General features: G+C 41.6%; 2 protein-coding genes, 2 long non-coding RNA genes and 1 gene segment (V, D, J or C); 2 read left to right on the top strand and 3 right to left on the bottom strand.

Annotated features, from left to right (window-relative positions):
- The window catches only part of LOC120715464 (zinc finger protein 845-like), a 218,014-nt gene that overhangs the window by 49,007 nt on the left and 141,241 nt on the right, over positions 1–27,766 (top strand). The gene's annotated exons all lie outside the window — the stretch shown is intronic.
- Positions 2,435–2,861, bottom strand: LOC120715518. The gene is made up of 2 exons (XR_005691651.1): positions 2,779–2,861; positions 2,435–2,665 (listed from the first exon to the last, which is right to left on the bottom strand). It is a non-coding gene; the product is annotated as an uncharacterized LOC120715518 (long non-coding RNA).
- Positions 4,994–11,737, top strand: LOC120715492 (zinc finger protein 2-like). Of its 2 annotated transcripts, none has more exons than XM_040002525.1 (2): positions 4,994–5,368; positions 11,046–11,737. In XM_040002525.1, the coding sequence occupies exons 1-2, from the start codon at positions 5,197–5,199 to the stop codon at positions 11,579–11,581; spliced, it is 708 nt and encodes a 235-aa protein (XP_039858459.1). In that variant the 5' UTR covers positions 4,994–5,196; the 3' UTR covers positions 11,582–11,737. The 2 variants fall into 2 exon arrangements, with proteins under 2 accessions (XP_039858459.1, XP_039858458.1); XM_040002524.1 differs by having other exon boundaries at positions 11,037–11,737.
- Positions 24,079–25,503, bottom strand: LOC120715497. The segment is given in 2 exon segments: positions 24,079–25,008; positions 25,094–25,503. Coding segments are annotated over 2 exon segments (438 nt in total).
- On the bottom strand, positions 26,378–26,870 carry LOC120715526. Its single transcript, XR_005691660.1, has 2 exons — positions 26,643–26,870; positions 26,378–26,546 (listed from the first exon to the last, which is right to left on the bottom strand). It is a non-coding gene; the product is annotated as an uncharacterized LOC120715526 (long non-coding RNA).

Genomic DNA, 27,766 nt, shown 5'->3' with positions numbered 1-27,766 from the left:
CGTGTGCAGATCAACATGTATAATATGGTGTGATGGAGAGAGTACAAACACGCAGTGTTTAAAGTGTGGAAGTAATCGCATTACTTTGAATTTGAGTCTGTAAAGAGTGACAAAAATATTAGCGTCCACTGTACACTCTGTGTGGGCAGAAAACTTCCATGGGAGGAAGCAATTGAGGAAGCATTTGAGCGTAAGAAGCTGCGCTATGCCAACAACAGCTGAGACAGAGGACAGAGGCTGGAAGATCAAGGTGGGCCCGGTGGAAGTGGGGTGCAGGGGCTTTGTGGCCAACAGCAAAACTGCTCAGAGAGACTGGGATCAGAGGACAGGCGCAACGGCAGGCTATAAGAGAACTAGCTAACAGTGCTGAGAGGAGCAGTCACTGGCCATGGTTAAAAAGGGCTGACATCACTTGGGGAGCTAAGGCAGTCAGCTAACCATGAGAAAATAAATATTCTGCTCTTCTTCCCTTTTTTGGGAGGCAGTGGGGAGGTAGAGCGTACAGCCCGATCCGGCGGGGAGGTGTGGGAAGCCAGACCGGGCGCCCCCCCCCTGCTCTTCTCTCTCCTATCTTGTCCCGTTTGTCTTACTTCTCTCGATCACCTTTTCTATCCCTTTGAAGAAGTGAGGCTCCATAAATGCTAAAGAGGTAAGTATTATTTCTCAGTTGCAGTAGATAGAAATAGATAGAAAATAAACTGTAGGAAACTAAACAGAAGAAAGAAGGAGAGAAATAACAATTTAACACAAACCACTGACACTCCGGGGCCTGACCAACCCTGGCAGGGCCTCCTTGGATGAGGGTGTCTGGTGATAATGGCCGAAACACCCGATGAATCCAAGGTCCACAACTGACGATGTGTCCCAAATTTAAAGTGATAATCTAGATCAGATCTCTAATCCCTAAACCTAACCAAGGAAGGAAAATGCCAGATTAGCCTGGGTAAAAGATCGAAAGTTGAGGCACAACGATGCGTGCTGCTGACAAAGTTTCTGGGCTTTCCTCATAACAGCCGTCCCTCAAGAGTCTCTCCATCTGAAGCAATGCATTATCAGGGACCGTAACATTGAGTCCTTTTACTGAATCTACAGCAAAAAATTAAACTTCAAATCTGTGCGAGCAGCGAGCACGCTGCCACGGGAATGTGACATTCACAGACAGACACCCGGATGCCCCCACTGACACGACTGCTGTGGGCAAACCTCCACCCGCCCCACTCCTGCTAAACAGGTGACAATAGATTTAAGAGCGACAGGACTCAGTGCTGCTGAATCTTTGATTTTATTTATTTTTGCTGTGTTTTACTTGCATCTATTTGAAAAAGTGTAAACACAAAACTTTATTTTATGCTGGAATGTGCAGAAAATAGGTTTAAATGTTAAACACGTTTCTTCAAGTCAAAGACTGTTGCATATAATTTAATTTTTGCTTGATGCATAAAGTTAAAAGATTAATACTAATAAAACGAATTTTAGAAAGAGACTTTCATTTGATTCAGTTTTATATGATGGATTATGGGCTAAAGGTCTATTTCTTTATTACGTACTGAGCTTGTGTATCATGTTTTTAAAAAGGAACTAAGTAATAAGTAACTAATTACTGTTGAATATAAGTAATCAGTAAAGTAACAAGATTACTTTCTTTGAGAAGTAATCAGTAATTAGTAACTAATTACTATTTTCATGTAACTGGACCAGCGTCTGAGTCATTATTTGAAAAACAGACTCCTTACAGGTCCTCAGCTGACAGCTTCATGATACCGGATTGCAAAGGGACTAAAATACATTGTTGTATAACCCTTGATGTCCCAAAGCCATTTCTTTGATCAGCAGTTGTGCAAATGTACTGTTTATAAAGTTGAGGAAACCTAGAGTCAGCTGAGACTGAAGAAGTCACCTGGATGAGTGACGAATCGTTTCTCACACTGAAAACGTCCAGATGAACAGAATCAACTTTTTGGAACTTGGTGTCCCAGCTTTCAGTCTGTACACAGGCTGTTTGAAAAGTTCTTTCTTCAGGTGTTATTGTGAGAGTAAAACTGAAGCCACAAAAATTGATGCTCAACACGCTCAGTTTGCTAAATGGTTCATATCAGGCCAAGAATAACTCTTTATGAGAAATAATAAATCACCTAGTTTCTGCTATACTTGCTTACTTTAGACTCACAAAACTCACAACAGCACTTAATGATTTACAGTGGACTGAGTCACATGTCACACTAGTGAAGTGGAGTGAAAAGAAGGGATTATATCCAACCAAAGCACTGAGGTGTAACAGTGTGTGGCTCCCTCTAGTGGATGTTGTGGAGTATTCTGTTGTCTTTGCTCCAAAGGTTTTTATGCAGAGTTTTGCTGTTTCCTGTCACTGTGGGCCTCACAGCACAGTAGTACACAGCAGAGTCAGACACTGCAGCAGAGGAGATCGTTATTTGTCTTTGATCATCAACGACTTTAAAAGACACTCTGGAGAATTCTCGCTTCAATAAATCTCCATTTCCCAAATGAGAGATCAGGAACTCTGGTGGTTTTCCAGGATATTGTCGATACCAGAAGAAATAATCGTTGACATTAGCTTGTCCAGAGAATCTGTAGGACAGAGTGAGAGTGTTTCCTTCTACAGTGGACTCTTCATCCTTGACTGCAGTGAGTTGATCACAGCTGACACCTAAAGGAAGAGATAAATGTTGTTAAAGACGATGTTAAACTGTGAGCGCCTGTTCCAGTGATTTCTAGCAAACAGATCCTTTAAAGACATTTCTTCTTCCTGCTTTAACCGACCTGTTAGTGTGATCACAAACAAAGGAAACATGAGCCAGTAATGCAGTGACAGCATCTTCCACACACTATCTGTTCTGTATGCTTCACATATCGAATGTATCTGACAGTGGGAGTCCTTTTCTGCTCTGTGCAGGCACGTGCAGAGGGGGGGGCTAGAGGGGCTTGAGCACCCGCCCCTTTCCTGATGGGTGCCCAAAGTGCCCTTTTGTTGAGGCAACTTTTAAAAAAAAATTATTTTTTTTTTATGTGTGTGTGCGTGCGGAGTCCTGTCTGTGCCCCTCAACAATAATATTTAACTATTAATCACAGTTTTGCTAAATAAAAGGATCTGGCTTGCATCAGTCACATGATCACATTTAACCAATGATCGCCCTTGACGGCAGAACGCGCTGGTTACGAGCCGGGAACGAGCTCACAGAGAGCACGCGCATTTTTAGCGGTCCGGAGCTGTAGGAGAAACACAAGTTAACTCAGAGACACAGACTGATGCGACACAACCAGTAAGTAGGTGTACAGCGTACACTGTAGTGTGTAGCACCCAGGAGTATTAGCTTATTACGTACACGTTGGTAAGCTGTCTTGTTGCAACTGACGAACTGAAACAAACGAGCGTGCTGTGTGTGCAACAGCGCGACAAACATTACCTGTCCTTTTATTAACTGCACAAGTAGTGCTGGTCACAGCTGCTGGCTACCTGTGTAAGGCTGTCATGGGTCTGTAGCTCTGTCACCGTTTTAGGGAACATATTTAGTTTTAAAGTATTTAGAAACATATTTAGTTTTAAAGTAAGTTTCCGGGCTTTTCCTGCCTTTCTGGAGGGATTATATTTCACTAAAAAACGATCTAATATGCATGTCCACATAATTATGCATTATTATAATTATAATATATTAAAAACACACGCTATACTTTAAAGAACATACATTAAGAAGCAGATTATATTAGATTTATATTTTAAATAAGACAAAATTTGGATTTTACAGCAGTAAAATGATTGTATCTCTACGGTTTAAAAATGTAATAAACTTTGCCCCTGCACAGAGTGGATAGTGAAACAAATGGAATCATCATAAATACATTATTTCATATTTATTACTTCCCCCTCCTCTTTGCTTTATTATTGTAGCTCTAGTAATAAATATGTAAGGATTCTGGATCAGCACCATGATGCCCATAGTATATACAGTATTCTGAAGAAGGTCTAAAATGTCACTGTGTGCGTGCATGTGTGTGTTTTATGTATATAGATTTTTTTTTAATTATTACTCATGATATAACATTGTGCAGACATGGCTGGTAAGGACATGAGGAGGAAACAGCAGGAGCTGTGTGAGGCTACTAAAGGCAGTGCTATAACATTTTTCTGTCATCATTTTATTATAGATTAAGTGAAGGAGTTGTTAGGTGTGGATAATTAGATTATAGTTTATTGCAATAGCAAGTTGTGCCTTGTTCTCAGATAGACAGCAAGTGGAGAGTGATATATGAAATGATGGGATGGAAGAAGAGAAGCAAAGAGTGATTCACAGGCAGAGCCTAAATTATTTCTCAGTTTTTTGTGTCCTTATGGTTCCAATCGCTGTCACCAATCTTTGCATTTAGTTATTATCTCATGACACTTGTTTAATCAGCTACCATCTCTCCTGTGGACTTTTTACTGTCTACAGTCTCAGATCAACACAGCCCTGCCCTTCCCATATTAGATTCTTGATTAATGTGTGTTGTTGTTATTCAGCCTGGTTCAATGTGCCCCTTTTTAACTTTGAGCACCCGCCCCTTTAAACCTCTCTGCACGGCCCTGGCTCTGTGACAGTGTTGCTCCTCCTTCAGCCTCTTCCTCCTCTCATATCTCTGCATGTTCAGTCTTATCTTCATTTAGCTGCAGAAAGTTGCAGCTCATCGGGTCGATTTGGTGAATCTCACATTCAGACAGTTTGTTCATGTTGAAATGTCACCTTCACCTTAATGTGAGCACAATGTCAGAAAAAGGCTTAATAAAGATTATTGTGACCTTTATTTTAGCGCAGTTATGAACTTTATTAATTCATTGATGTGCGGGAGCTCTGGTATATGTTTGTGTATTTTTCATCTTCTGTTTGAAGAACAAACTGGGAATTTAAAAGAACATACAGACACGAGAGCGGAATTCAAAGGAACTTTCCTCATCGACAGGAAGCGCTCTGTGTGACAGCAGGCGGAAGTAAACAAGGAAAAGGCGGAAGTGGTTCCGTTTCTTGTGTGTCGCGCGAGAAGCAAGGCTGTTGCGTCTTCAAAGGCTTAATTTAGACTTTATGAGACATTCACACCTGTGCGGACTGAACGTGGAGCAATTTCTGTGCGTTAGGGCGGAATTTATGTGTGTGAGCCGAGTGTGTGAGCCGAGAGTGTGAGCCGAGAGTGTGACCTGCGGCAGCAACGATGCCTTCAGCTCAGTATCTGAGAGAGTTTATCAACGAGCGACTAACTGCTGCTGCTGAACAAATATTCTTGGAGTTTGAAAAAACGATCGTCCAGTACGAGGAAGAGATCGACCGTCAGCGCAGACTGCTGGATATCACCTGGAAACCCCAAATCAAGCTGCACAGGACAGGTGAGTGTCCCTCTGAGGGAGGATCCTGATCACAGCTCTGCGGGACGTTTCTGATTGTGAGGACTTTTTGGAGATGTGAGCTAACAAAGAGCAAACAGAGGACAGGACTGCGCTGTGAGGATGAATTATAAATTTAAGAAAGAGGAAGATGATGAAGTGAAACTGTCTTTGATAGAGCAAATAATGTCAGGTGACCAGATATTCATAATAATACATTTATTTTAATATTATTTATTTGAAGTGAAGTAGTAGTTATGTAGTAGACAGTAATTCAATTCAATTTCAATTCAATTCAATTTTATTTATATAGCGCCAAATCACAACATAAGTCGCCTCAAGGCGCTTCATAGATACAGAGAAAAACCCAACAATCATATGACCCCCTATGAGCAAGCACTTTGGCGACAGTGGGAAGGAAAAACTCCCTTTTAACAGGAAGAAACCTCCAACAGAACCAGGCTCAGGGAGGGGCGGGGCCATCTGCTGTGACCGGTTGGGGTGAGAGAAGGAAGACAGGATAAAGACATGCTGTGGAAGAGAGACAGAGGTTAATAACAGATATGATTCAATGCAGAGAGGTCTGTTAACACATAGTGAGTGAGAAAGGTGACTGGAAAGGAAAAACTCAATGCATCATGGGAATCCCCCGGCAGCTTACGTCTCTTGCAGTATAACTAAGGGAGGATTCAGGGTCACCTGGTCCAGCCCTAACTATATGCTTTAGCAAAAAGGAAAGTTTGAAGCCTAATCTTGAAAGTAGAGATAGTGTCTGTCTCCTGAATCCAAACTGGAAGCTGGTTCCACAGAAGAGGGGCCTGAAAACTGAAGGCTCTGCCTCCCATTCTACTTTTAAATACTCTAGGAACAACAAGTAGGCCTGCAGAGCGAGAGCGAAGTGCTCTAATAGGGTGATATGGTACTACAAGGTCATTAAGATAAGATGGGGCCTGATTATTTAAGACCTTGTATGTGAGGAGCAGGATTTTGAATTCAATTCTGGATTTAACAGGAAGCCAAAACAGGAGAAATCTGCTCTCTCTTTCTAGTCCCTGTCAGGACTCTTGCTGCAGCATTTTGGATTAGCTGAAGGCTTTTCAGGGAGTTTTTAGGACTTCCTGATAATAATGAATTACAGTCGTCCAGCCTGGAAGTAATAAATGCATGAACTAGTTTTTCAGCGTCACTCTGAGACAGGATATTTCTAATTTTAGAGATGTTGCGCAAATGGAAGAAAGCAGTCTTACATATTTGTTTAATATGTGCGTTGAAGGACATGTCCTGGTCAAAAATGACTCCAAGGTTCTTCACAGTGTTACTGGAGGCCAAGGTAATGCCATCCAGAGTAAGAATCTGGTTAGAGACCATATTTCTAAGCTTTTCAGGGCCGAGTACAATAACCTCAGTTTTATCTGAATTAAGAAGCAGAAAGTTAGCGGCCATCCAGGTCTTTATGTCTTTAAGACATTCCTGCAGTTTAACTAATTGGTGTGTGTCATCTGGCTTCATGGACAGATAGAGCTGGGTGTCATCTGCATAGCAGTGAAAATGTATGCTATGTCTTCTAATGATACTGCCTAAGGGAAGCATGTATAATGTAAACAGAATTGGTCCTAGCACTGAACCCTGTGGAACTCCATAATTAACCTCAGTGTGTGAAGAGGACTCTCCATTTACATGCACAAACTGGAGTCTATTAGATAGATATGATACAAACCACTGCAGCACAGTACCTGTAATACCTACAGCATGTTCTAATCGCTCTAATAGGATATTATGGTCGACAGTATCGAACGCTGCACTGAGGTCTAGCAGGACAAGCACAGAGATGAGTCCACTGTCAGAGGCCATAAGAAGATCATTTGTAACCTTCACTAAAGCTGTTTCTGTGCTGTGATGAGCTCTGAAACCTGACTGAAACTCTTCAATAAACCATTCCTCTGCAGATGATCTGTTAGCTGTTTGACAACTACTCTTTCAAGGATCTTTGATATGAAAGGAAGGTTGGAGATTGGCCTATAATTAGCTAAGACTGCTGGGTCTAGAGATGCTTTTTGAGTAAAGGTTTAACTACAGCCAGCTTGAAGGCCTGTGGTACATAGCTGATTATTAGAGATAGGTTGATCATATTTAAGATCGAAGCATTAATTAATGGCAGGACTTCTTTGAGCAGTTTTGTAGGAATGGGGTCTAAAAGACACGTTGATGGTTTGGAGGAAGTAATTATTGAAGTTAACTCAGAAAGATCAATTGGAGAAAAAGAGTCTAACTTAACATCAATGGTACTAAGAGTAGCTGTAGATAATATTACATCTGTGGGATGATTACTGGTAATTTTTTCTCTGATGATAAAAATTTTATTTGTGAAGAAGTTCATGAAGTCATTACTAGTTAACGTTAAAGGGATGGTTGACTCAAAAGAGCTCTGACTTTTTGTCAACCTGGCTACAGAGCTGAAGAGAAACCTGGGGTTGTTCTTATTTTCTTCAATCAGTGATGAATAGTAAGATGTTCTGGCTTTGCGGAGGGCTTTCTTATAAAGCAGCAAACTATTTCTCCAGGCTAAATTAGTCAATGTCTCTGAGGTTGTCTACACCAGGGGTCTCAAACTCGCGGCCCGGGGGCCACTTGCAGCCCACGTCACCCCTCCCTACTTATATATTGCAATTTGGCCGTTAAAGTGACTTTTTGTGTTAGAGAGGATTTGTTTGTTGTTGACTGCAATGTTAAAATAAGTTCTTTAAAAGCCAAAAATGATTTGATATGAAGGCAATATGAGCAAAGAGTACAAACATGTTGAGGTGTGAGTTCAGGGAGAGAGTCAAAAACGAATGTGTTCTCTTATGTCTGCATTTTTATTTTGTTAAATACAAACAAAATGATAGAAGTGCTGCCACGTGTCTGAACAGGAAGAGAGGACCGATGGGTTTGTTTGGTAGATCAGTGAAGGCTGCAGTTAGTGAAGAGTGGGACAAAGAAATGTGCGTTCATGTTTGCTGTTTTGTCTTGTTGTAGAATATTTGAAATTTTAAAAAACAAACATTTTCAGAAATATTTGTGGCTGTTTGTTTGTTTGTTTGTTTTTGTACTACTTGATCACTAAAGTTGCCCTCCAATGAGATGACAGTGCCAGCAGTGGCCCACAGCTCGTTTAAGTTTGAGACCCCTGGTCTACAGTGTGCAGCATTAAACATGACAGAAAATCTGATAAATAAATTTATTTTTTTAATATAAGGAAATATCTTAGTAAGCAGTCTCTGTTGAAGTAAAAAGTGGACTTTTTTGCTGTCACCACAGTTTCCAGTGGAAGTAGCTGATATAGTCATGTATCGTGTGCCATGTCCTGATCCAGAATGGCGGTTACATCACTGCATTAGCTATAAACACCTGTGAAGTGCCCCCCTTGGGAGGGTTAGGGTTAGCGGCATCTGTCTCATGAAATCAGCTAATCCAGGTACATGTGTGTGGTTTATCAGGTGTGTTACACAGGAGGAGGACAGGGAGCACACGTGCTTTTCTGTAAACTCATTTAGTGCAGTAACATTCATCCATCCCTCCACTGTCATGAACTATAGAGATTGAAAATGTGACGTCATTCAGGGGTAAAACCGCAAATGATTCTGGGAACTCGTGGCAAGAGGTACTAGCGCACGCAGGCTTTCAATTGAAATCAGTTACACAGTGATAAAAAGAAACACAAAAAATGGCAAGAAGCTGTTGTGTTATTAACTGCAATAGCCGGTCGCATGACAGCCACGGGAAGCTGACGGGTAAAGAGATCAGTTGTTATCGGATTACGTCGTTGAAGAGAAATTGTTCGAGCCATGTTTCCGAAGTAACAAAGAGGCGACTGGATTGCAGCCATTCAAAGACCAAATATAACGTCCCAGAACACTCCAGCTCACAGGTTAGTCTGCTCCAAGCATTCCCACAAAGGTCAGTCTGCTGTTGTAGTTAATACGTCATTTTTCATAACATAATTGGTGATATAGGTTACAAGCACGTCTGGCGCTGAACAGAAATTGTCGCGCTCTGCTCCTTTGTTTATTGTGCATAAATAGTGAATTGTCCTGACACAATATTGTGTTTCGCTTCTGTTATTACCATGGTACATTGACAAAAACATATACTTTTATTCACAGGATAAAACAGTTGTTTTGTATCACTAATTGCCCAGTACGATTACAACATACAATATTATTGTCACTGCTACATTTCTGTAATGAACCAGAAATTATTTCCACTACTAATTAATTACCGTTGAGCTCAAAGGTCCTATTAATAAACGGTTAACGAATGTGTATTTATGACGACGATTTGTGAGACTGGTAAACTTATGATACGTACGATGGTCTTTACTTTCTACACGGTGCATTTCAAGGTCCTGCACCCATCCGTTGGTAAACTGTACCTGGGCTTGTTGCAGTGACCTGAAGTTACTAAACTTCATGAGTGTATGCACTCACTCCAAGAACCGTATGATTATAAATATGAGCGTGGTGAAAGTTGGGCAGCACGCTAACGTATTTTGTCCCTCTGTGTGCTCGTAAGGGTCTGACCCTTTCACTGGTTTGATTTTTTATCTTTTCTTTGACTTTTCATCAAGTCTGTCTTTGTACGGACCGGCATTGTTCTCCTTCGTTTTGTACATACCTTTTTGGGGGGCAAAGAAAAAGCAAGAATTTATTGGAACCGAAGAATGAACGTTTTGCGGTGCTGCAAATGCTTGCATTTGATGCGGTACTTGGATTGTTTTGCCACGAGTTCCCAGCATGCAATGCGCGAAAGTCACGTAGTCTGTCAATCTCTATACTCACTCTACGTTCGTGAATTCATGATTTTGACTAAAAACAATACTAGCTTTACCTCATGCCATTTTCTTTAGCCTACATTTTTCAGTGTTTGCTCCCTTGAATATACCACCAGAGAAAAGTGAAGGTTGATTGTACCACATAATATCGATTATATGCTATCATAGCGAGAAAAACAGTTTTCACTTTCCTTGATTACAGGTACCTGAAAGAGTTTGAGTTTGTGTCACAGTAGGGTAACACCTTGATACAAGTCACCAGAAACTATTTTAAGCCGCTGGCAGGGAGACACGTCTGGCTTCTATCGGCCTACTTTTGAGTAGGCAGGCTAGCTCAGGCTCCTTCCCCATTGTCACCCCAGAGAGGTGACATTCCATGTCCCAATTGCCAGTCTTGGTAGCCAGGGATCGGTCCACCAGGGCTTCCGCTCCGCTCCTAGAGGTTGGGTTCCTTACGCCGCCTCCTGCAGGTGGTGGGCCTGCAGGATGATGGGCCCGTGTCCCATTTTCAGGCTGGGCCCCATGGACTAAGGCCCGGTCACCAGACGATTGCCCATGAACACCCTTCCCCATGCCTGGCTCCAGGGCAGGGCTCTGGTAACCCTATCCAATGAAGGGTGAACTGTTCCCTTGATCTTACGCTTATAGGGGTCTTCTGAATCTCTCTTTGTCTAGTCCCTTACCCTGGACCAATTTGCCACATGAGACCCTACCAGGGGGGAAAAGCCCCCAGACAACACAACACACAAACCCCTCCACCACGATAAGGTAGCGATTCGCAGCATTGAGAACAAGTTTAAACCTTTTGTGCATTTCAGAGAATCATGTTCAGTTCACTTTTGTTTTTGTTGTCTCCTTTAGTCCCTCCAGACGTCCCGCAGCTGCCTGTCTGTAAGGAGGAGGAGGTTCTCATTGAGCTGCAGCTCTGTAACCAGGAGAGGAGCTCCAGCCTGAGCCAGGAAGAGCCAGAACCTCCACAGATTAAAGAGGAACAGGAGGAACTCTGCAGGAGTGAGGAGGGAGAGGAGCTTATATTGAAGGAGGAGACTGATACCTTAATGGTGCCTGCTGCTAACGAGGAAAGAGACCACAGTGAATCAGAAGGAGGCTCTGCTGTAGCTGAGAGCCAGGATCAGGAAGAAAGCAGGAGTGCAGATCCAGGATCAACTGGAAATAAAAATGAAAGTCAAGAATTTCCTCCCAGATCAGGGAGTCAGTATAATTTTGACACAGCTAAAAAGTTTTTAAAATGTGACATTTGTGGAAAATGCTTTAAAGATAATTATGAAATGAAACGACATTACAGAATCCACACAGGTGAGAAACCGTATTCTTGTGAAATGTGTGGGCATCGTTTTAGTCAGAAGAGTACTTTTGACTGTCCACATGAGAATCCACACAAGTGAGAAGCCGTATCCATGTCAAACATGTGGAAAAATGTTTACACGCAGTAGTCGTTTGCTGGAGCACGTAAGATCTCACACAGGAGAGAAACCATATCCTTGTAAAATGTGCGGGAAAATGTTCACACGTAGTAGTTGCCTGTCGGTGCACATAAGAACGCACACAGGAGAGAAACCGCATCATTGTAAAACATGTGGGGAAATGTTCACCTATAGTAGTCAGCTCTTGCGCCACATGAAAACTCACACAGCTGAGAAGTCTTAGAGTATGTTGGAACTAGAGATGCACGCACTAAATTATTTTTTGGCCATTTCAGATTTTTCTCTGGGTGTCCTGCTGGTACTGATTTTTGATAATTGATGTTTAACTTTGACCATATAGAAACACCAATCACCAATGGTTTTCTCTGAACTCTGGATAGATTCGATAGATTAAGCTGATTTGTTAAGTGTGTAGCTACAAATGTTTTATGTGGGTCCAAACTGAGATATTATGGTACACAGTGGGGGATAAATAACTGACAGTTGTTACTTTATTAGTGTCTTATAGTGTGAAATAACCTGTATGAGCTGTTTGGTTTTAAATAAATGGCAGATGTTGAAGCTATTATATATTTGTATATTTTTATTGCGCTATTTGTTTCACTGCTGTTTTTCATTTCATTGGGGGGGTGATTAAAAAGTCAAGACAGGATATGGAAATCTCAGGTTGTATAGATAGAGTAAGCAGGTATAGGACCAGCATGCACTGGTTGGTTGTTTGTTTGTTTTTTTAAATACCTGCACAGGAGGGGCAGCAAAGAGAAAAAGTCTGCATGAAGGGATGAGGTCACTCAAGACCTCACTCCTGTACCTGCAGAGGTGTTTGGAGACCTCTGCTCTCTGAGCCAAGTAGCCACATGAGGCCACAGCCTGAGGGAAAGATCGTTTTCCTTCTTCGTGGGGACCTCTCAGAGCTGAGGACAGCTGCCTTTGAGCTCATCTGTTATCCAACCAAGCTTCATGAGGCTCACGGTGGTTGTAAGTAGTGCAGGATAAGAAAAGCTAGGGGTAAATGGAAATAATGGTGGGCTTGGTGATAAAGATGATAAAGATAATTATCGCAAAATAACATATCATGATAAAAATATGACATTGTTAATTTAAATTTTTTAGAAATACTGACAGAAACTGACATGAATGACTCGAATATTCCAGCCCACAGTTATTCAACACCAGTAATTATACCGTACCACCACGTAGGAGAAATAACATCAACAAAAAAATCACAAATCTTCGTGTCAAAGTCAATTAATGTAAATATTTAAAGAACAAAAGCTTGAGTCCCAGATGTGTTTGGAATAAGAATAGGTCTATATCAATACAAAAGTCAGCGTCTCCAACAAGGTCAAAGGTCAAAGCAGCTCCTCATAGCTCCTTTTGTTCTTGAAGAAGACATCTTTGCGATGAGCCTATCGAGATAATCCTTGTGTTAATGTATAGCCACTATACAAGCCATCTGCTGTCAGGAAGTATGTCTTTCAGTCAGCTATGAGTACCGAGGCGCTTAGTCATGATGATAACATCTCCAGGAGCGATGCTTTCTTTGGTTCTCTGACAATTCTGACTGTCCTGAAGTTGAGGCAGATACTTCAGAAACCAGTGCTTCCAGAACAGGTCAGACATGTACTGCTCTTGTTCCCATCAGCACTGACCTCCGTCTTTCTGAAACACCCCTGTGCTACAGAGGTTTAGACGAGGGGTATCAAACTCATTTTACACCACATGACACATACAGCCCACTTTGATGTTAAGTAGGCAAGACTGGTGAATTTTTCTGTCAGTGTAAATAAGTGACATGAAGAACTGTGAGAAATACAACGACAGAAGAAGTTCTGGGAGCTCATTGCCCAAACTGTCCAGTTTTTTTAACTGTAGTTGTAAAAAATCTAAAACTTCTATAGCAGAAAGTGAAAAAGATCAAGTTTTCTGTTTCTCACAAAGTCACAGAGGTTTTGTTAGAGACACAGCTGAGCACTTTGTAGTTTGGCATCATTTGTGAAAGCTGAAATTTCTTCTGTATTGAAAAGCAAAAATGAGGCTTTCTTGTCAGAAGCCATTTTTGGGAATAAACAAAAACAGCGGCCGACAGCAGCATACACAACGGCAGACTGGTGTGCAATAAGCAAGCACATAATGCAGAAAACAGAGATTTTTGATGGTCTCAAAGCAGAAAGAGGGAGAGAGATGTGCAGGAATCATGGTGGAAGCAAAACAGCCAAAGAAAGAGTGACATCATGAAAATGTTTTTCAAACGTGAGGCGTAGTTTTGGTCTTCTTTCATGCTGGTTCAGTGAATGTTGGTCTAATCATCGGAATCTGCATTTCCAGTGAGATGTCTACTTTCATCACGGGCGGCGTGTTCGTGTTCCTGCTGCCGGGTGAACGATCAGCTCATTATGTTTACATCTCTTTGTTGAATCTGTTTACCTGCTCTTTAATCGTTTGCTGTTTTGGCTGTTTGGTGGTCGTTGAAACTGTTTTAAGAGCTTTTAGCTGAGATTCTGACGTTTCCGTGGATACCACATGTGTCTTTGTATAAACAACACATCTGGTGGTACATCCTGTTCAACCACATGTTCTCTCGCTCTGCTCCTGTACTGGGGGCATTAATTGTTTGTTGCTGGATTTCTTTGTGTAGTATGAATGGCCATAAGTTTGTATCAGTAGGAAAAACTGTAACACTTATGAACAGTCCAAAAAATGTCTGCTTGTGCTTGTTTGTGGTGAGCAGCAGATCAAACAGGTTAAGAATTATAAGTTATATTTATAAATGGCTTCAAGTGCACAATTAGGACTGTGAGACTCATTTAGACACTCAAACACTGAGCAAGCTGAGCTTTGACACCCCTGATTTAGACATGAGATGTAACGGAGTCAAATATTCCCCTTTATTGGGATCAGTGACTTTAGTTATGTGCCTGTTGTTTACAGCAGCTTCAGCTTCACACAGAGCTGTTTGGTGACGTTCTACATCCAGGGTTGTGTTGTAAGCATGAAATTCACACCCTGATGGCAACATATTGCACTAAGCATGAGATGGTCTTCCTGGTTGGACTTTTAGCTTCATGTGAGAGATTTTACCTTAAAGACATAAACCTCTGTTACTCTGTTTATTTTGCTTCTGCTGCATTTCTGCATGTCCTCATCCACTAAATATAAAATAGTGTAAATGAGCAGCTTTTGATGTTTGACAGTTTTTATTGTGTCTGAACGTTCCTGCAGTTGGTTTGTGGTTGATGTGGATTTGCTGCTCATGTGAATCCTCCCACAGTGTTTCATTAGCAGCTGTAACCACAGTGACTCTGATAAAACAGGAATTAGCAGAATCCATCTGATATGAAGCTGTGCTTTGAATACCACTTCCCTCCTCTTTGAAGAGTAGTCAGATATCTGTGTTCAGGTTTTTGTACAGCCTCTTCTACACTTTGTATCACTGTGTTTGTAGAGCACAGTAGTAGAGAGCTGTGTCTGCCAGGGTTAGGGCTGTTATGGTCAGATTAGTTGATGTACGTGATGTTTCTGAGTCATATCGTTTATCAGGAATATACTTTAGATGACTGTCTGATCTTGCTCCTTTCCACAATATAAACTGAGGAGCTTGAAGGTCAGAATGATGTCTGTACCAATAAAGCCAAGCACCACCTGCATTTGTCTCATAGCTACATGTGAGTGTGACAGATTCTCCTTCTGTTTTAGTAACTTCAGGTTGTTGAGGAGTGATTGAGTCTCCAGCTGTTAGTCCTGGAAAAAGAAAGAAGAAAAGTAGTGAAATGCAGTCTGTATATCTGCTTAATGCAGCAGCTTCAACTAAACTTTAATCCCTGTTCTTAAACTCACCTATAATGTGAGATAGAAGCAAAAAGAGGTGCAGCAACATGTCTTTGGAGTTATTAAAGCCAGACAGACAGCACATGAACAATGTTCTTCCACTGCAGCACAATGACCAACAAATAATGTCATTGCTAAACTTTAGTGGGCGGGGCCAGTTTAATAGCTCAGCCAATCAAACAGTTTTGTGCTTCCACAGCAGCTCTGTCTCTGTCTCTGATCTTTACTGCTTCATTTCTCTGTTGTCTTTGTCATCAGTCCAATGACACAAGAATCAGAGGTTTAACAGTGTGTGGCTCCCTCTAGTGGATGTTGTGGAGTATTCTGTTGTCTTTGCTCCAAAGGTTTTTGTACAGAGTTTTGCTGTTTCCTGTCACTGTGGGCCGCAGAGCACAGTAGTACACAGCAGAGTCAGACAGCTGAAGCTTCTGGATCTTCAGAGGAGCTGACTTTTGCTTCTCATTGATTTTTGCATCAAATCTGTTGTTGTTGAATTCTTCAGCTTTAACTGTTGTTTCTGAGACACATTTGAGCATATACTTTGGGTAACTATTCACTTCTTGTTTGTACCAGATCAGTGTAGCTGCATAACTGGTCTCATATCTACATTCAAGTGTAACTGTGTCTCCTTCAGCAGCAATGACATCTCCTTGTTCCTGGATCACTTTGTCTTCTCCTTTACACTCTGAGGAAGAACAGAACATGCAGAGGAAGAGATGGATCAATAAACACGATTAAAAACTCACCATTAATCAGACTCACACATTTATTTAAGCAGAGGAAACATGTTGATGTTTGTATCTCACCAAAGAAAAGAGCAGCAAGAATAATCCACAGCCAATGTTCCATTTGTACAACAAGGTTTAAATCAACAGGAGAAACTAGCTGATGTTCAACATTCAGTCTGAGAATTGTTCTCTTCACAGCAGCACTTATTATTGACACAATGGTTGAACACAGTGCAGAAGGAGAGCCCCGCCTACTGGATGATGTCGCCCTCTGTCTCCTCTTTGAGTCTCACTTCTCTCACTTCCTCTTCCTCCTGGTTCACAGACTGTTAGCAGCATTTGAATCACTGTGAGGAGGGAGGATGGAGCACTTTGCACTGTGTGCAAGGACAACGAGCCGCAGTGTCGTGGTTCACACAAGGATGAGACATGCCATCTGACACAATTTGTCAGATGGCATTTAATATTTCAATCAAGAGAATTACTAAAATTGAAGAGAATAACGTTAACACTAATGAGCGATATTTATCTGTATGACAGAATGGAGCACCAGATATTCAGATTTAATATACAAGATGCAAAATATTTCAAATTTAAATATCACAAAAATAAATTTGCAAATTTCAATACTAATGATTAACAAGTACTTTAACGAATAATTTATTCTTATTAAGACTTGTGGTAAAATGTTTTCTAGCCAATCAGTACTTAGAAAGCATACAAAGATCCACACAGGTGAGAAGCCATATTCCTGTAAAACATGTGGGAAAAACTTTCGTCGAAACTATCATTTGACCATCCACATGAGAACTCACACAGGTTAGAAACCGTATCAATGTCAAACATGTAATGAAAAGTTTTGTGCATCTTCTTCACTTAAAGATCACGCACGGCTCCACTCAGGTGAGAAGCCGTACTCTTGCAAAACATGCGGGAAAAGTTTTCGTTGCCGTAATCATTTGGTTCTCCACATGTGTGAAGCGACATCTTTGTAACACTTGTGGGAAAAGTTTTCATCACAGGAGTATTCTGATGGAGCACATGAAAATCCACATGGGTGAGATGTCACACGTCTGTAACATCTGCGGGAAAAGATTTTTAAATATAACAGGACTTAAAAAACACAAAAATCCACCCAGGTAAACAGCTGTATTCCTGCAAAACATACGGGAAAAGCTTTAATCAAAATTCTGATTTGACTAGCCACATGAGAATTCACACAGGTGAAAAGGTGTAACCGAAAAATATCTTTAGAAAAAGCAACACCTTTGAAGCCAAGTTTAACGCAAATATTAATTCATGATGGTTCAAAAGTAGAGGCTTGGCTTGAAATCATCTTCTGACCTCTCCAATGATTGTTTGACTCTTACATGTAAGGCTTTTATATTATTCAGTGAAAATATGATTAATCTTATTTTGGATTTGATGGCAGCAGCACGTCTCAAAAGCTGGGTCAGGTCTCCACTGTGCAGCGTCCGTGACCTGAAAAGAGGAGTGTTGTCCCATTCTGGTCTGATAGAGGGTTCTAGCTGCTCAGCAGTCCTGGGTCTTCTTTGGTGTATTTTTGTTTCATGATGATCCAGATGTTTCAGCTGGTGAAAGGTCTGGGTCAGTTCAACACCCAGATGTTTCTGCTATGAAGCTGTGCTGTTAGAATAGATGCAGTGTGCAGTTTAGCGTCGTCCTGCTAAAATATGAAGACCTCTGAAAAAGTCGTCTGGGCAGAGAATATGTCACTAAAACCTGTAAGCACCTTTCAGTGTTGATGGTGCCTTTCCAGATGTGCCAGCTGCCGGATCCACAGGCACTGATTTATACCCAGTCTTGTTCCTGACTGGTGGCCAATTAACCTCATTAGTTGCCAAATGTTCCTCCAACTGTTTCTTTCAGTACAACGTACTCTTCCAGCTTTTTGCTGCCCAATCCTGAGATGTGTCGCTGCCATTCAATTCAAAATAAGTTCAATTCAAAATTCGGAAAAATATTTTTTCAGAAAAAAAACTGACTTTAAAAATGATTTTCTGTTTTGTTGTGAATAAAATACGGACTTATGAGATTTGCATTTTGTTTTTGTTGAAATTTTACACAAAGTCTGAGCCTTTTTGGAGTTTGGACAACGTACAACCCAGCTTTGGTTTGTAGTTCTGCTAAAGAACAGCATTGAATTGTTGAGTTGATGGTGTGATCCTAGTTTTCTATTCTGGAAAAATAAAAGTTAATACCTTTATTGTCATGGTAAGACTTTCTTTTTGGCTTCCACAGCAGCTCTGTCTCTGTCTCTGATCTTTACTGCTTCATTTCTCTGTTGTCTTTGTCATCAGTCCAATGGCACAAGAATCAGAGGTTTAACAGTGTGTGGCTCCCTCTAGTGGATGTTGTGGAGTATTCTGTTGTCTTTGCTCCAAAGGTTTTTGTACAGAGTTTTGCTGTTTCCTGTCACTGTGGGCTGCACAGCACAGTAGTACACAGCAGAGTCAGACACTGCAGCAGAGGAGATCTGAAGAGTCATCAGTGTTTTATCTCCACTCACATTAAAAGTGATTCCAGGGACTGGATCTGACAGTTTCATTCCTGTTCCTAAGTGAGAGATCAGGAACTCTGGTGGTTTTCCTGGATGTTGCTGATACCAGTAGAAATAATCACTCCCAGTTGCTTCCTTGGAGTATTTGTAGGACAGAGTAACAGTGCTGCGTTCTACACTGAACTCTTCTTTGTTGGTTGGAGTGAGATCTTGACAGCAAACAGCTAAAATGAGAGAAATATGCTTTATACAAATTATAAATATTGAAATATATTTATGAATCACTGGAATGAAAAGCATTTTTAAATGTACAGATATTAGCGTACCTGTTAGAATCATTATAATCAGCAGAGGATGTGTGGAGCAGCTGAACGACAGCATGTTGAATAAAGAGGGTTTGTGTGGTCTGTGTGATGAACTCTGTGTACTGTGGAGTTTTTCTGTTCTGTACTTCACCTCAGCTCCTCCCACAGTCTGTGTCTCCTCTTGGTCTTTATTCCAGGTTCCTGTTACGCTTCCTCAGAATGAAATTCAAAGATCCTGACAGCATGTTAGATAGGTGGCTGCTCAGAACCAGGTGCAGCATGTGAAAGGAAACTTCTGATATTGGCATTTTTACAGAGATTTGGAGTTCAGCTTGTGTGGGAATGTTTCTGATTCTTCTCTGAAAGTCTGAAGTTCATGTTCATCAGGTTGAACTGCCAGCGTGCTTCTGTCATCAGATTGCAATAACGTGTACTCTTGGTATCCAACACTTGTCTTTTCTACAGGACGATGCTTACATCAAATCAAATCAAATCAAATTCAAATTTTATTTGTCACGTACACAGTCATACACAGTACGATATGTAGTGAAATGCTTGGACAACTGCTCGTGACCTAAAGAAAACAAAGAAAACAAAAAAGGAAAAGGCTATGAATAAGATAGGAAATAAATATGAAAAATTAAAAAGGGTAAATTTCACTAGGAAGGAATAAAATATAAATTAAGGTTAAAAATGAAATAACTGTACAACACAAATTAGAATGAAGGGTAAATTTAACTGGGAAGAATAAGATAAAATATATAAATTAAAGTTGAAAATAAAATAACTGTACAACAAAATACACAATATAGAACTATATAAGAATGTATGAAGAAATATAAATAAATATATACACAATAACAGCAGCGTGATTTAAGTAATGAAGTGAAAACAATGTCCAGAATGTCCAGTGTGTGTAAGAACTGTATGTGTGGGTCAGTACTGTGTGGTGGTGTGATTGAGAGACCGTATCGCCTGCGGGAAGAAGCTCCTCCTCAGTCTCTCTGTGTTGGTCTTCAGGGAGCGGAATCGCTTTCCTGACCTCAACAGAGAGAACAGTCTGTTGTTGGGATGGCTGAGGTCCTTCACCATCTTCCTGGCCTTGGTCCAGCACCGCCTGCTGTAGATTGAGTGCAGGTCAGGGAGCTCGGAGCGGATGGTGCGCTCAGCTGACCGCACAACCCTCTGTAGAGCTCGTCTGTCCTGCATGGTGCTGTTCCCGAACCAGGTTAAGATGTTTCCCGTCAGGATGCTCTCTATGGTGCACGAGTAAAAGTTCCTGAGCACCTTGGAGGGCAGTTGGAAGTCTCTCAAGCGCCTGAGGTGGTAGAGACGCTGACGGGCCTTTTTCACCACGGTGTTGATGTGACAGGACCATGACAGGTCCTGCGTGATGTGAACTCCGAGGTATTTGAAGCTGTCCACTCTCTCCACTGGGCACTCGTTGATGACGGGGGTCTGGTAGTTCCTCTCCTGCTTAGTGCTGAAGTCCACTATCAGCTCCTTTGTCTTACTGACGTTTAGAAGGAGGTTGTTCCTCTGGCACCAGTTCTCCAGATTCCTAATCTCCTTCAGGTAGGCCGTCTCGTTGTTATCAGAGATCAGGCCCACCACGACGGTGTCGTCAGCAAACTTGATGATGGTGGTGGAGCTGGTAGTGGCCACACAGTCATATGTGTACAAAGAGTACAGCAGAGGGCTCAGAACACACCCCGGGGGGCTCCAGTGCTGAGAGTGGTGGAGGCTGAGACATGTCCGCCCATCCTTACTGCCTGTGGTCTGCCAGTTAGGAAGTTGGAGATCCACTGACACATAGATGAGCTGAGTCCCAGATGCTCCAGCTTGGTGGTGAGTGTGGAGGGAATTATGGTGTTAAATGCAGAGCTGTAGTCTATGAAGAGCATTTTAACATAATTCCCCCTTCTAGCGTCCAAGTGAGTGAGTGATGTGTGGAGGAGATGAGAGATGGCATCGTCTGTGGAACGATTTGGACGGTAAGCGAACTGTAGTGGGTCCAGTGTGTCTGGTAGTGAAGAAATGATGAAGTCTCTGACCAGGCGTTCAAAGCACTTCATCACTACTGAGGTGAGGGCTACAGGGCGATAGTCATTGAGAGAAGCAGGGTGGGGTTTCTTCGGGACAGGAACAATGATGGACTCTTTGAAGCATGTGGGGATCACCGACTGAGATAAAGAGATGTTGAATATCTCAGTGAACACAGGAGCTAGCTGGTATGCGCAGTCTCTTAGGATACGACCTGGGATGGCGTCTGGGCCTGCTGCTTTCCTGGTGTTCACTCTCTTGAAGGCTCTCCTTACTTCATGCTCGGAGATGACGAGCACGTTTCCGGTGCTGGCAGCATCTTCCTGTCTGCAGCCGTTAGCGCCGCTAACACTAGCATTGTTGGAGTCCTTAGCTGCAGCCTCGAAGCGAGCATAGAAAGTGTTCAGCTCGTCTGCCAGAGTCACGGCCGCGTTCGTCATACCGGTTGTTGGTGCTTTATAGTCCGTTATTGTCCTTACACACAGCATATGGATGTGACAGTTTAACCATAAAGAGATAAACCTCTGTCACTCTGTTTATTTTGCTTCAGGTGCATTTTTGCACCTTCTAACTAATGCAGTGGTCCCCAACCCCAGGGCCATGGAGTCGTTTGGTACCGGGCCGCAAGAGCTGAGCCTCGGGTGGTTTTCAGGGTTTTTTATCGGTTTTTATCGTTATTTTGTTACGTTTTTATCGTTAACTCGGTTTTCCTGGGTCTTTTCAAGTGTGTTATGAATAAATCTTTTTTTCGGTACCGGTACTGATTTTATTTTGTAGTATTTATCCGCGACGCCTTAAAGGCCGGTCCGTAAAAATTTTGTCGGGCATAAACCGGTCCGTGGTGCAAAAAAGGTTGGGGACCGCTGGTCTAATGAAATCTATAAATAAATAATAAGTAATAAAGTGCTATACAAATACAGGCCATTTAGCATTTAATGTTCTCTCTTATAAGTTGTCAGTACATTAAAATTCAGCAGGTGTTGCAACAGTTACTTTGTTTCTTCATGTCTGAACGTTCCTGCAGTTGGTTTGTGGTTGATGTGGATTTGCTGCTCATGTGAATCCTCCCACAGTGTTTCATTAGCAGCTGTAACCACAGTGACTCTGATAAAACAGGAATTAGCAGAATCCATCTGATATGAAGCTGTGCTTTGAATACCACTTCCCTCCTCTTTGAAGAGTAGTCAGATATCTGTGTTCAGGTTTTTGTACAGCCTCTTCTACACTTTGTATCACTGTGTTTGTAGAGCACAGTAGTAGAGAGCTGTGTCTGCCAGGGTTAGGGCTGCTATGGTCAGATTAGTTGATCGATCTGATGTTTCGGATTTGTATCGTCTATCAGGAATATACTGAGTTGTGGATCCTCTTGCTTCTTTCCAGAGTATAAACTGCGGAGCTTGAAGGTCAGAATGATGTTTGTACCAGTAAACATCAGGGGTGCCACTTATCTGATAGTCACATGTGAGTGTGACAGATTCTCCTTCTGTTTTAGTGACTTCAGGTTGTTGAGGAGTGATTGAGTCTCCAGCTGTTAGTCCTGGAAAAAGAAAGAAGAAAAGTAGTGAAATGCAGTCTGTATATCTGCTTAATGCAGCAGCTTCAACTAAACTTTAATCCCTGTTCTTAAACTCACCTATAATGTGAGATAGAAGCAAAAAGAGGTGCAGCAACATGTCTTTGGAGTTATTAAAGCCAGACAGACAGCACATGAACAATGTTCTTCCACTGCAGCACAATGACCAACAAATAATGTCATTGGATGAGCTCAACTTCAGTGGGCGGGGCCAGTTTAATAGCTCAGCCAATCAAACAGTTTTGTGCTTCCACAGCAGCTCTGTCTCTGTCTCTGATCTTTACTGCTTCATTTCTCTGTTGTCTTTGTCATCAGTCCAATGACACAAGAATCAGAGGTTTAACAGTGTGTGGCTCCCTCTAGTGGATGTTGTGGAGTATTCTGTTGTCTTTGCTCCAAAGGTTTTTGTACAGAGTTTTGGTGTTTCCTGTCACTGTGGGCCTCACAGCACAGTAGTACACAGCAGAGTCAGACACTGCAGCAGAGGAGATCTGAAGAGTCATCAGTGTTTTGTCTTCACTCACTTTAAACGTTATTCCAGGAACTGGATCTGATATTCTGTCTCCTGTTCCAAAATGAGAGATCAGGAACTCTGGTGGTTTTCCAGGATATTGTCGATACCAGAAGAAGTAATCTGTTCCAGCAGCAGCTTTGGAGTATTTATAGGACAGAGCAACAGCGCTGGCTTCTAAAGTAAATTCTCTTTCTTTGGTTGGAGTGAGTTCTTCACATCTGATAACTGAAGAAAAAGGAATATCTGTTATTAATCAGTTACACAAAATTTACAGTAATCATTGAATTGAACATAGTTTCCTGTGTAGGTGAGCAGACCTGTGAGAGTGAGAAGAATCAGAGGAAACACACAGTGATGTAATGACAGCATGTTGAGGAACATAAAGTTTGTTTTGTGTTGAACTCTGTTGAATGTGGAGGTTTTTCTCTCTTCTATAGTTCAGTAACAGCTCAGCTCCTCCCTGAATCTCTGCTCCTCCTCTCTGCTCTGTGTTTGCTGTGTTGCTCAAAGACAGTAATTAGTTCAGGACATGATTTAGTTACATAAAGGTAATAAATAAGTGTGTAATTAATAAATATTGTAAGTAAATTTATTCTAAAATGTTTTGGCTTTGAAATCTGATCAGAGGAAGACGTGTGTCACAAATGATCTCTGTTGTGTTATGCATTGAGCAACAGTAGCGTTTGGCCATGACCCTGTCTTTGGCGTATCTTCTCCGGTAATGTTGTGAACAAATGTTTCAGCAGGAATAAAAGAGGAAGCTCATGTACATGCTCGTGCCTTGGGAAACTTTCATCTTTGTGAGTATTAATATGTTCAGACAGAACGTGGATATGTCTTTGACACCACCTTTTAGCTCATGTAATGTAATGTGCATGTTTTTAAAGTAGGTTAAGTATTAAGTCTGGCATTGAGACGTGTGTATTAGCGAGGAATTTATTTTTCATACAAAAGAAAAAAGCCTTAAGAAGGAAAAGGTTTATAAAGAGCTTCAGTAAAATAAAGAAAAACAAGACTTGCTCCATTTATCAGCTTCAGCTTCCTGCTTCTCATAAAGCACTTTTCTACTTGAGCGCTCAGAGTGCTTCATACAACAGCCTCGTTCACCCTTTCACACACATTTATACTCAAAGAGCAATTTCAGGTTAATCAAAGCCTCCCGTAAAAATCTGTTTTCTAGTTGTAATCTGCTGAATGAATCATCTGCAAGAGATAAAATCATCTATTAAAATATTCTTAATATTCTGTGAGCAAACAAAACGAAGAAAGATGAGTGTTTGGTTTGAAACAGGAATGTTCCCACGGCTGTGTTTCTTCCAGCTCTGCTGCTCTGCTGCTGCATGACAGGCTTCACCTGAGCTGAACACTGTGATTACAAGACTCAGGAGGAGACTCGTGAGGTTATTGTAGCTGCTGAAGTTCGCTGTCACAGCTGTGCCTCATTCTCTCAGAGTCTACAGAGGTTTAACAGTGTGTGGCTCCCTCTAGTGGATGTTGTGGAGTATTCTGTTGTCTTTGCTCCAAAGGTTTTTGTACAGAGTTTTGCTGTTTCCTGTCACTGTGGGCCGCAGAGCACAGTAGTACACAGCAGAGTCAGACAGCTGAAGCTTCTGGATCTTCAGAGGAACTGATCTGTTGCTGGAATCCAGTGTGGATGAAAATCTCTCCTTGAACTCGTCTGCTGTGTTTCCATCATCCCCACTAACACGACTCAGGATGAATTTGGGGCTGTTGTTTCCATCCTGTTTGTACCAGAAGAGAGAAGGAACTGTTGTAGTGCTGGTGTTATAGAGACAGTGAAGTGTTACTGTGCCTCCTGCAGCAGCAGTCTCTTCTCCTTTTGCTTGCAGCACGTTGTCTTTTTGTGCTCTGCATTCTGTAAAACACCAACAAACAGTATCAGTGTGCTGTTAAAGAATCACGTCAATGTTGATATCAAAGAAACAGAGTTGTGTTCATACCGAGGCACATAGCAGCCAGCAGCACTGAGATGAACAGAGGCGTCATATCTGCAGTGTAGAGTAACTGTGAGCTACAGCAAGTATAAAGAAGCTGTGATCTCTCTGTTTAGTCTTCATCAACACTAAGTTGGTGGATTAGAAGGAGGAGCCTGATCACAGTGACAGGACTCATTCACAGCCCTGTGTTATTCCCCCTGCTGACAGCTTCACACTCAGCACGTCTTTCTGCTGCTTTCAGTGGATATTTGCTCCTATTGCAGGAAGCAGGTTTAACAGACTGAACTGTGAGTCGAGAAACAAGCACAGGATAAATAAAGAGCAGAGGCTCCGTTTTAATCCAGGGAACCAAAGAATATGAATGTGTGTCAGTGTGGATCATGATGTTCATCTTTAAAAACTGAAGAAGAGAAAACAGTAGAAAAATCTTCTTGTATCTGACAAAATGTTTCATGACTGAATTTTAACACTGGGAGTTTGGAGAGTGTGGAGTCCTGATATCCAGTGTAGTGGTGCAGTGTGGGGAGAAGAATCAGTAGGAAATGAGACATTGTTGGTCTTTGCAGGTTAAAGTGAAGCTTTGAGACTTAAAGTGACTTCAGACTGAACTTCAACAACGTGTGAAATGGATCTGATACCATCAATGATGGCGCTGCTTTAAATGTCCAATCAGAACAACAGAGGAGAAACTCTACCTATGACATCATCGAGAAAAAACACAAAGAGGTGATTCTTATAAAAAAGTGAAGGAAAAGTTTAAACCATGCAGGAGAAAATGTGAGAATAACAAAGTAAATCTTTCAACTGTAAAACATCATTAATGCACCAACAATGTTGGGAGTTTATTACTAGTTACTGTATTTGACTTCTGATGCTTTTTACACACATCATCACTAAATAAGGAATAAAATGTCTTCATGTCTGAACGTTCCTGCAGTTGGTTTGTGGTTGATGTGGATTTGCTGCTCATGTGAATCCTCCCACAGTGTTTCATTAGCAGCTGTAACCACAGTGACTCTGATAAAACAGGAATTAGCAGAATCCATCTGATATGAAGCTGTGCTTTGAATACCACTTCCCTCCTCTTTGAAGAGTAGTCAGATATCTGTGTTCAGGTTTTTGTACAGCCTCTTCTACACTTTGTATCACTGTGTTTGTAGAGCACAGTAGTAGAGAGCTGTGTCTGCCAGGGTTAGGGCTGCTATGCGCAGAGTAGTTGATTTATCTGTTGTTTGGGATCCATAACGTTTATCAGGAATATATTCACCACCACTGCTGTCCTTTGCCCCTTTCTTTAGTATAAACTGAGGAGCTTGAAGGTCAGAATCATGTCTGTACCAATAAAGCCAAGGATAACTATAACTTGTCTCATAGCTACATGTGAGTGTGACAGATTCTCCTTCTGTTTTAGTGACTTCAGGTTGTTGAGGAGTGATTGAGTCTCCAGCTGTTAGTCCTGGAAAAAGAAAGAAGAAAAGTAGTGAAATGCAGTCTGTATATCTGCTTAATGCAGCAGCTTCAAATAAACTTTAATCCCTGTTCTTAAACTCACCTATAATGTGAGATAGAAGCAAAAAGAGGTGCAGCAACATGTCTTTGGAGTTATTAAAGCCAGACAGACAGCACATGAACAATGTTCTTCCACTGCAGCACGATGACCAACAAATAATGTCATTGGATGAGCTCAACTTCAGTGGGCGGGGCCCGTTTAACAGCTCAGCCAATCAAACAGTTTTGTGCTTCCACAGCAGCTCTGTCTCTGTCTCTGATCTTTACTGCTTCATTTCTCTGTTGTCTTTGTCATCAGTCCAATGACACAAGAATCAGAGGTTTAACAGTGTGTGGCTCCCTCTAGTGGATGTTGTGGAGTATTCTGTTGTCTTTGCTCCAAAGCTTTTTGTACAGAGTTTTGCTGTTTCCTGTCACTGTGGGCTGCAGAGCACAGTAGTACACAGCAGAGTCAGTCACTGCAGCAGAGGAGATCTGAAGTTCCAGACGGTTTTTTCCAGACAGTTTTGTGGAGAATCTTGCAGCTGATTTCAGAAACTCTGACGGTCTTGAATTGTTCATCCCTGATATGAGGATCAGGAACTCTGGTGGGTTTCCTGGATATTGTCGATACCAGAAGAAATAATCATCACTTCTTGCTTCTCTGGATAATCTGTAGGACAGAGTGAGAGTGTTTCCTTCTACAGTGGACTCTTCATCCTTGACTGCAGTGAGTTGATCACAGCTGACACCTAAAGGAAGAGATAAATGTTGTTAAAGACGATGTTAAACTGTGAGCGCCTGTTCCAGTGATTTCTAGCAAACAGATCCTTTAAAGACATTTCTTCTTCCTGCTTTAACCGACCTGTTAGTGTGATCACAAACAAAGGAAACATGAGCCAGTAATGCAGTGACAGCATCTTCCACACACTATCTGTTCTGTATGCTTCACATATTGAATGTATCTGACAGTGGGAGTCCTTTTCTGCTCTGTGACAGTGTTGCTCCTCCTTCAGCCTCTTCCTCCTCCTTCAGCCTCTTCCTCCTCTCATATCTCTGCATGTTCAGTCTTATCTTCATTTAGCTGCAGAAAGTTGTTGTTCATTGAGTTGTGTTGTGACCAGTGTTGGTCAAGTTACTTGAAAAAAGTAATCAGTAACTAATTACTGATTACTTCCCCAAAAAAGT

Source organism: Simochromis diagramma, unplaced genomic scaffold (genome assembly GCF_900408965.1).
Source record: "Simochromis diagramma unplaced genomic scaffold, fSimDia1.1 OVJJ01000443.1, whole genome shotgun sequence".
NCBI classification, from domain to species: domain Eukaryota; kingdom Metazoa; phylum Chordata; class Actinopteri; order Cichliformes; family Cichlidae; genus Simochromis; species Simochromis diagramma.
The sequence above is the reverse complement of the archived record's forward strand: the minus strand, read 5'-3'. Positions and strand labels throughout refer to the sequence as shown.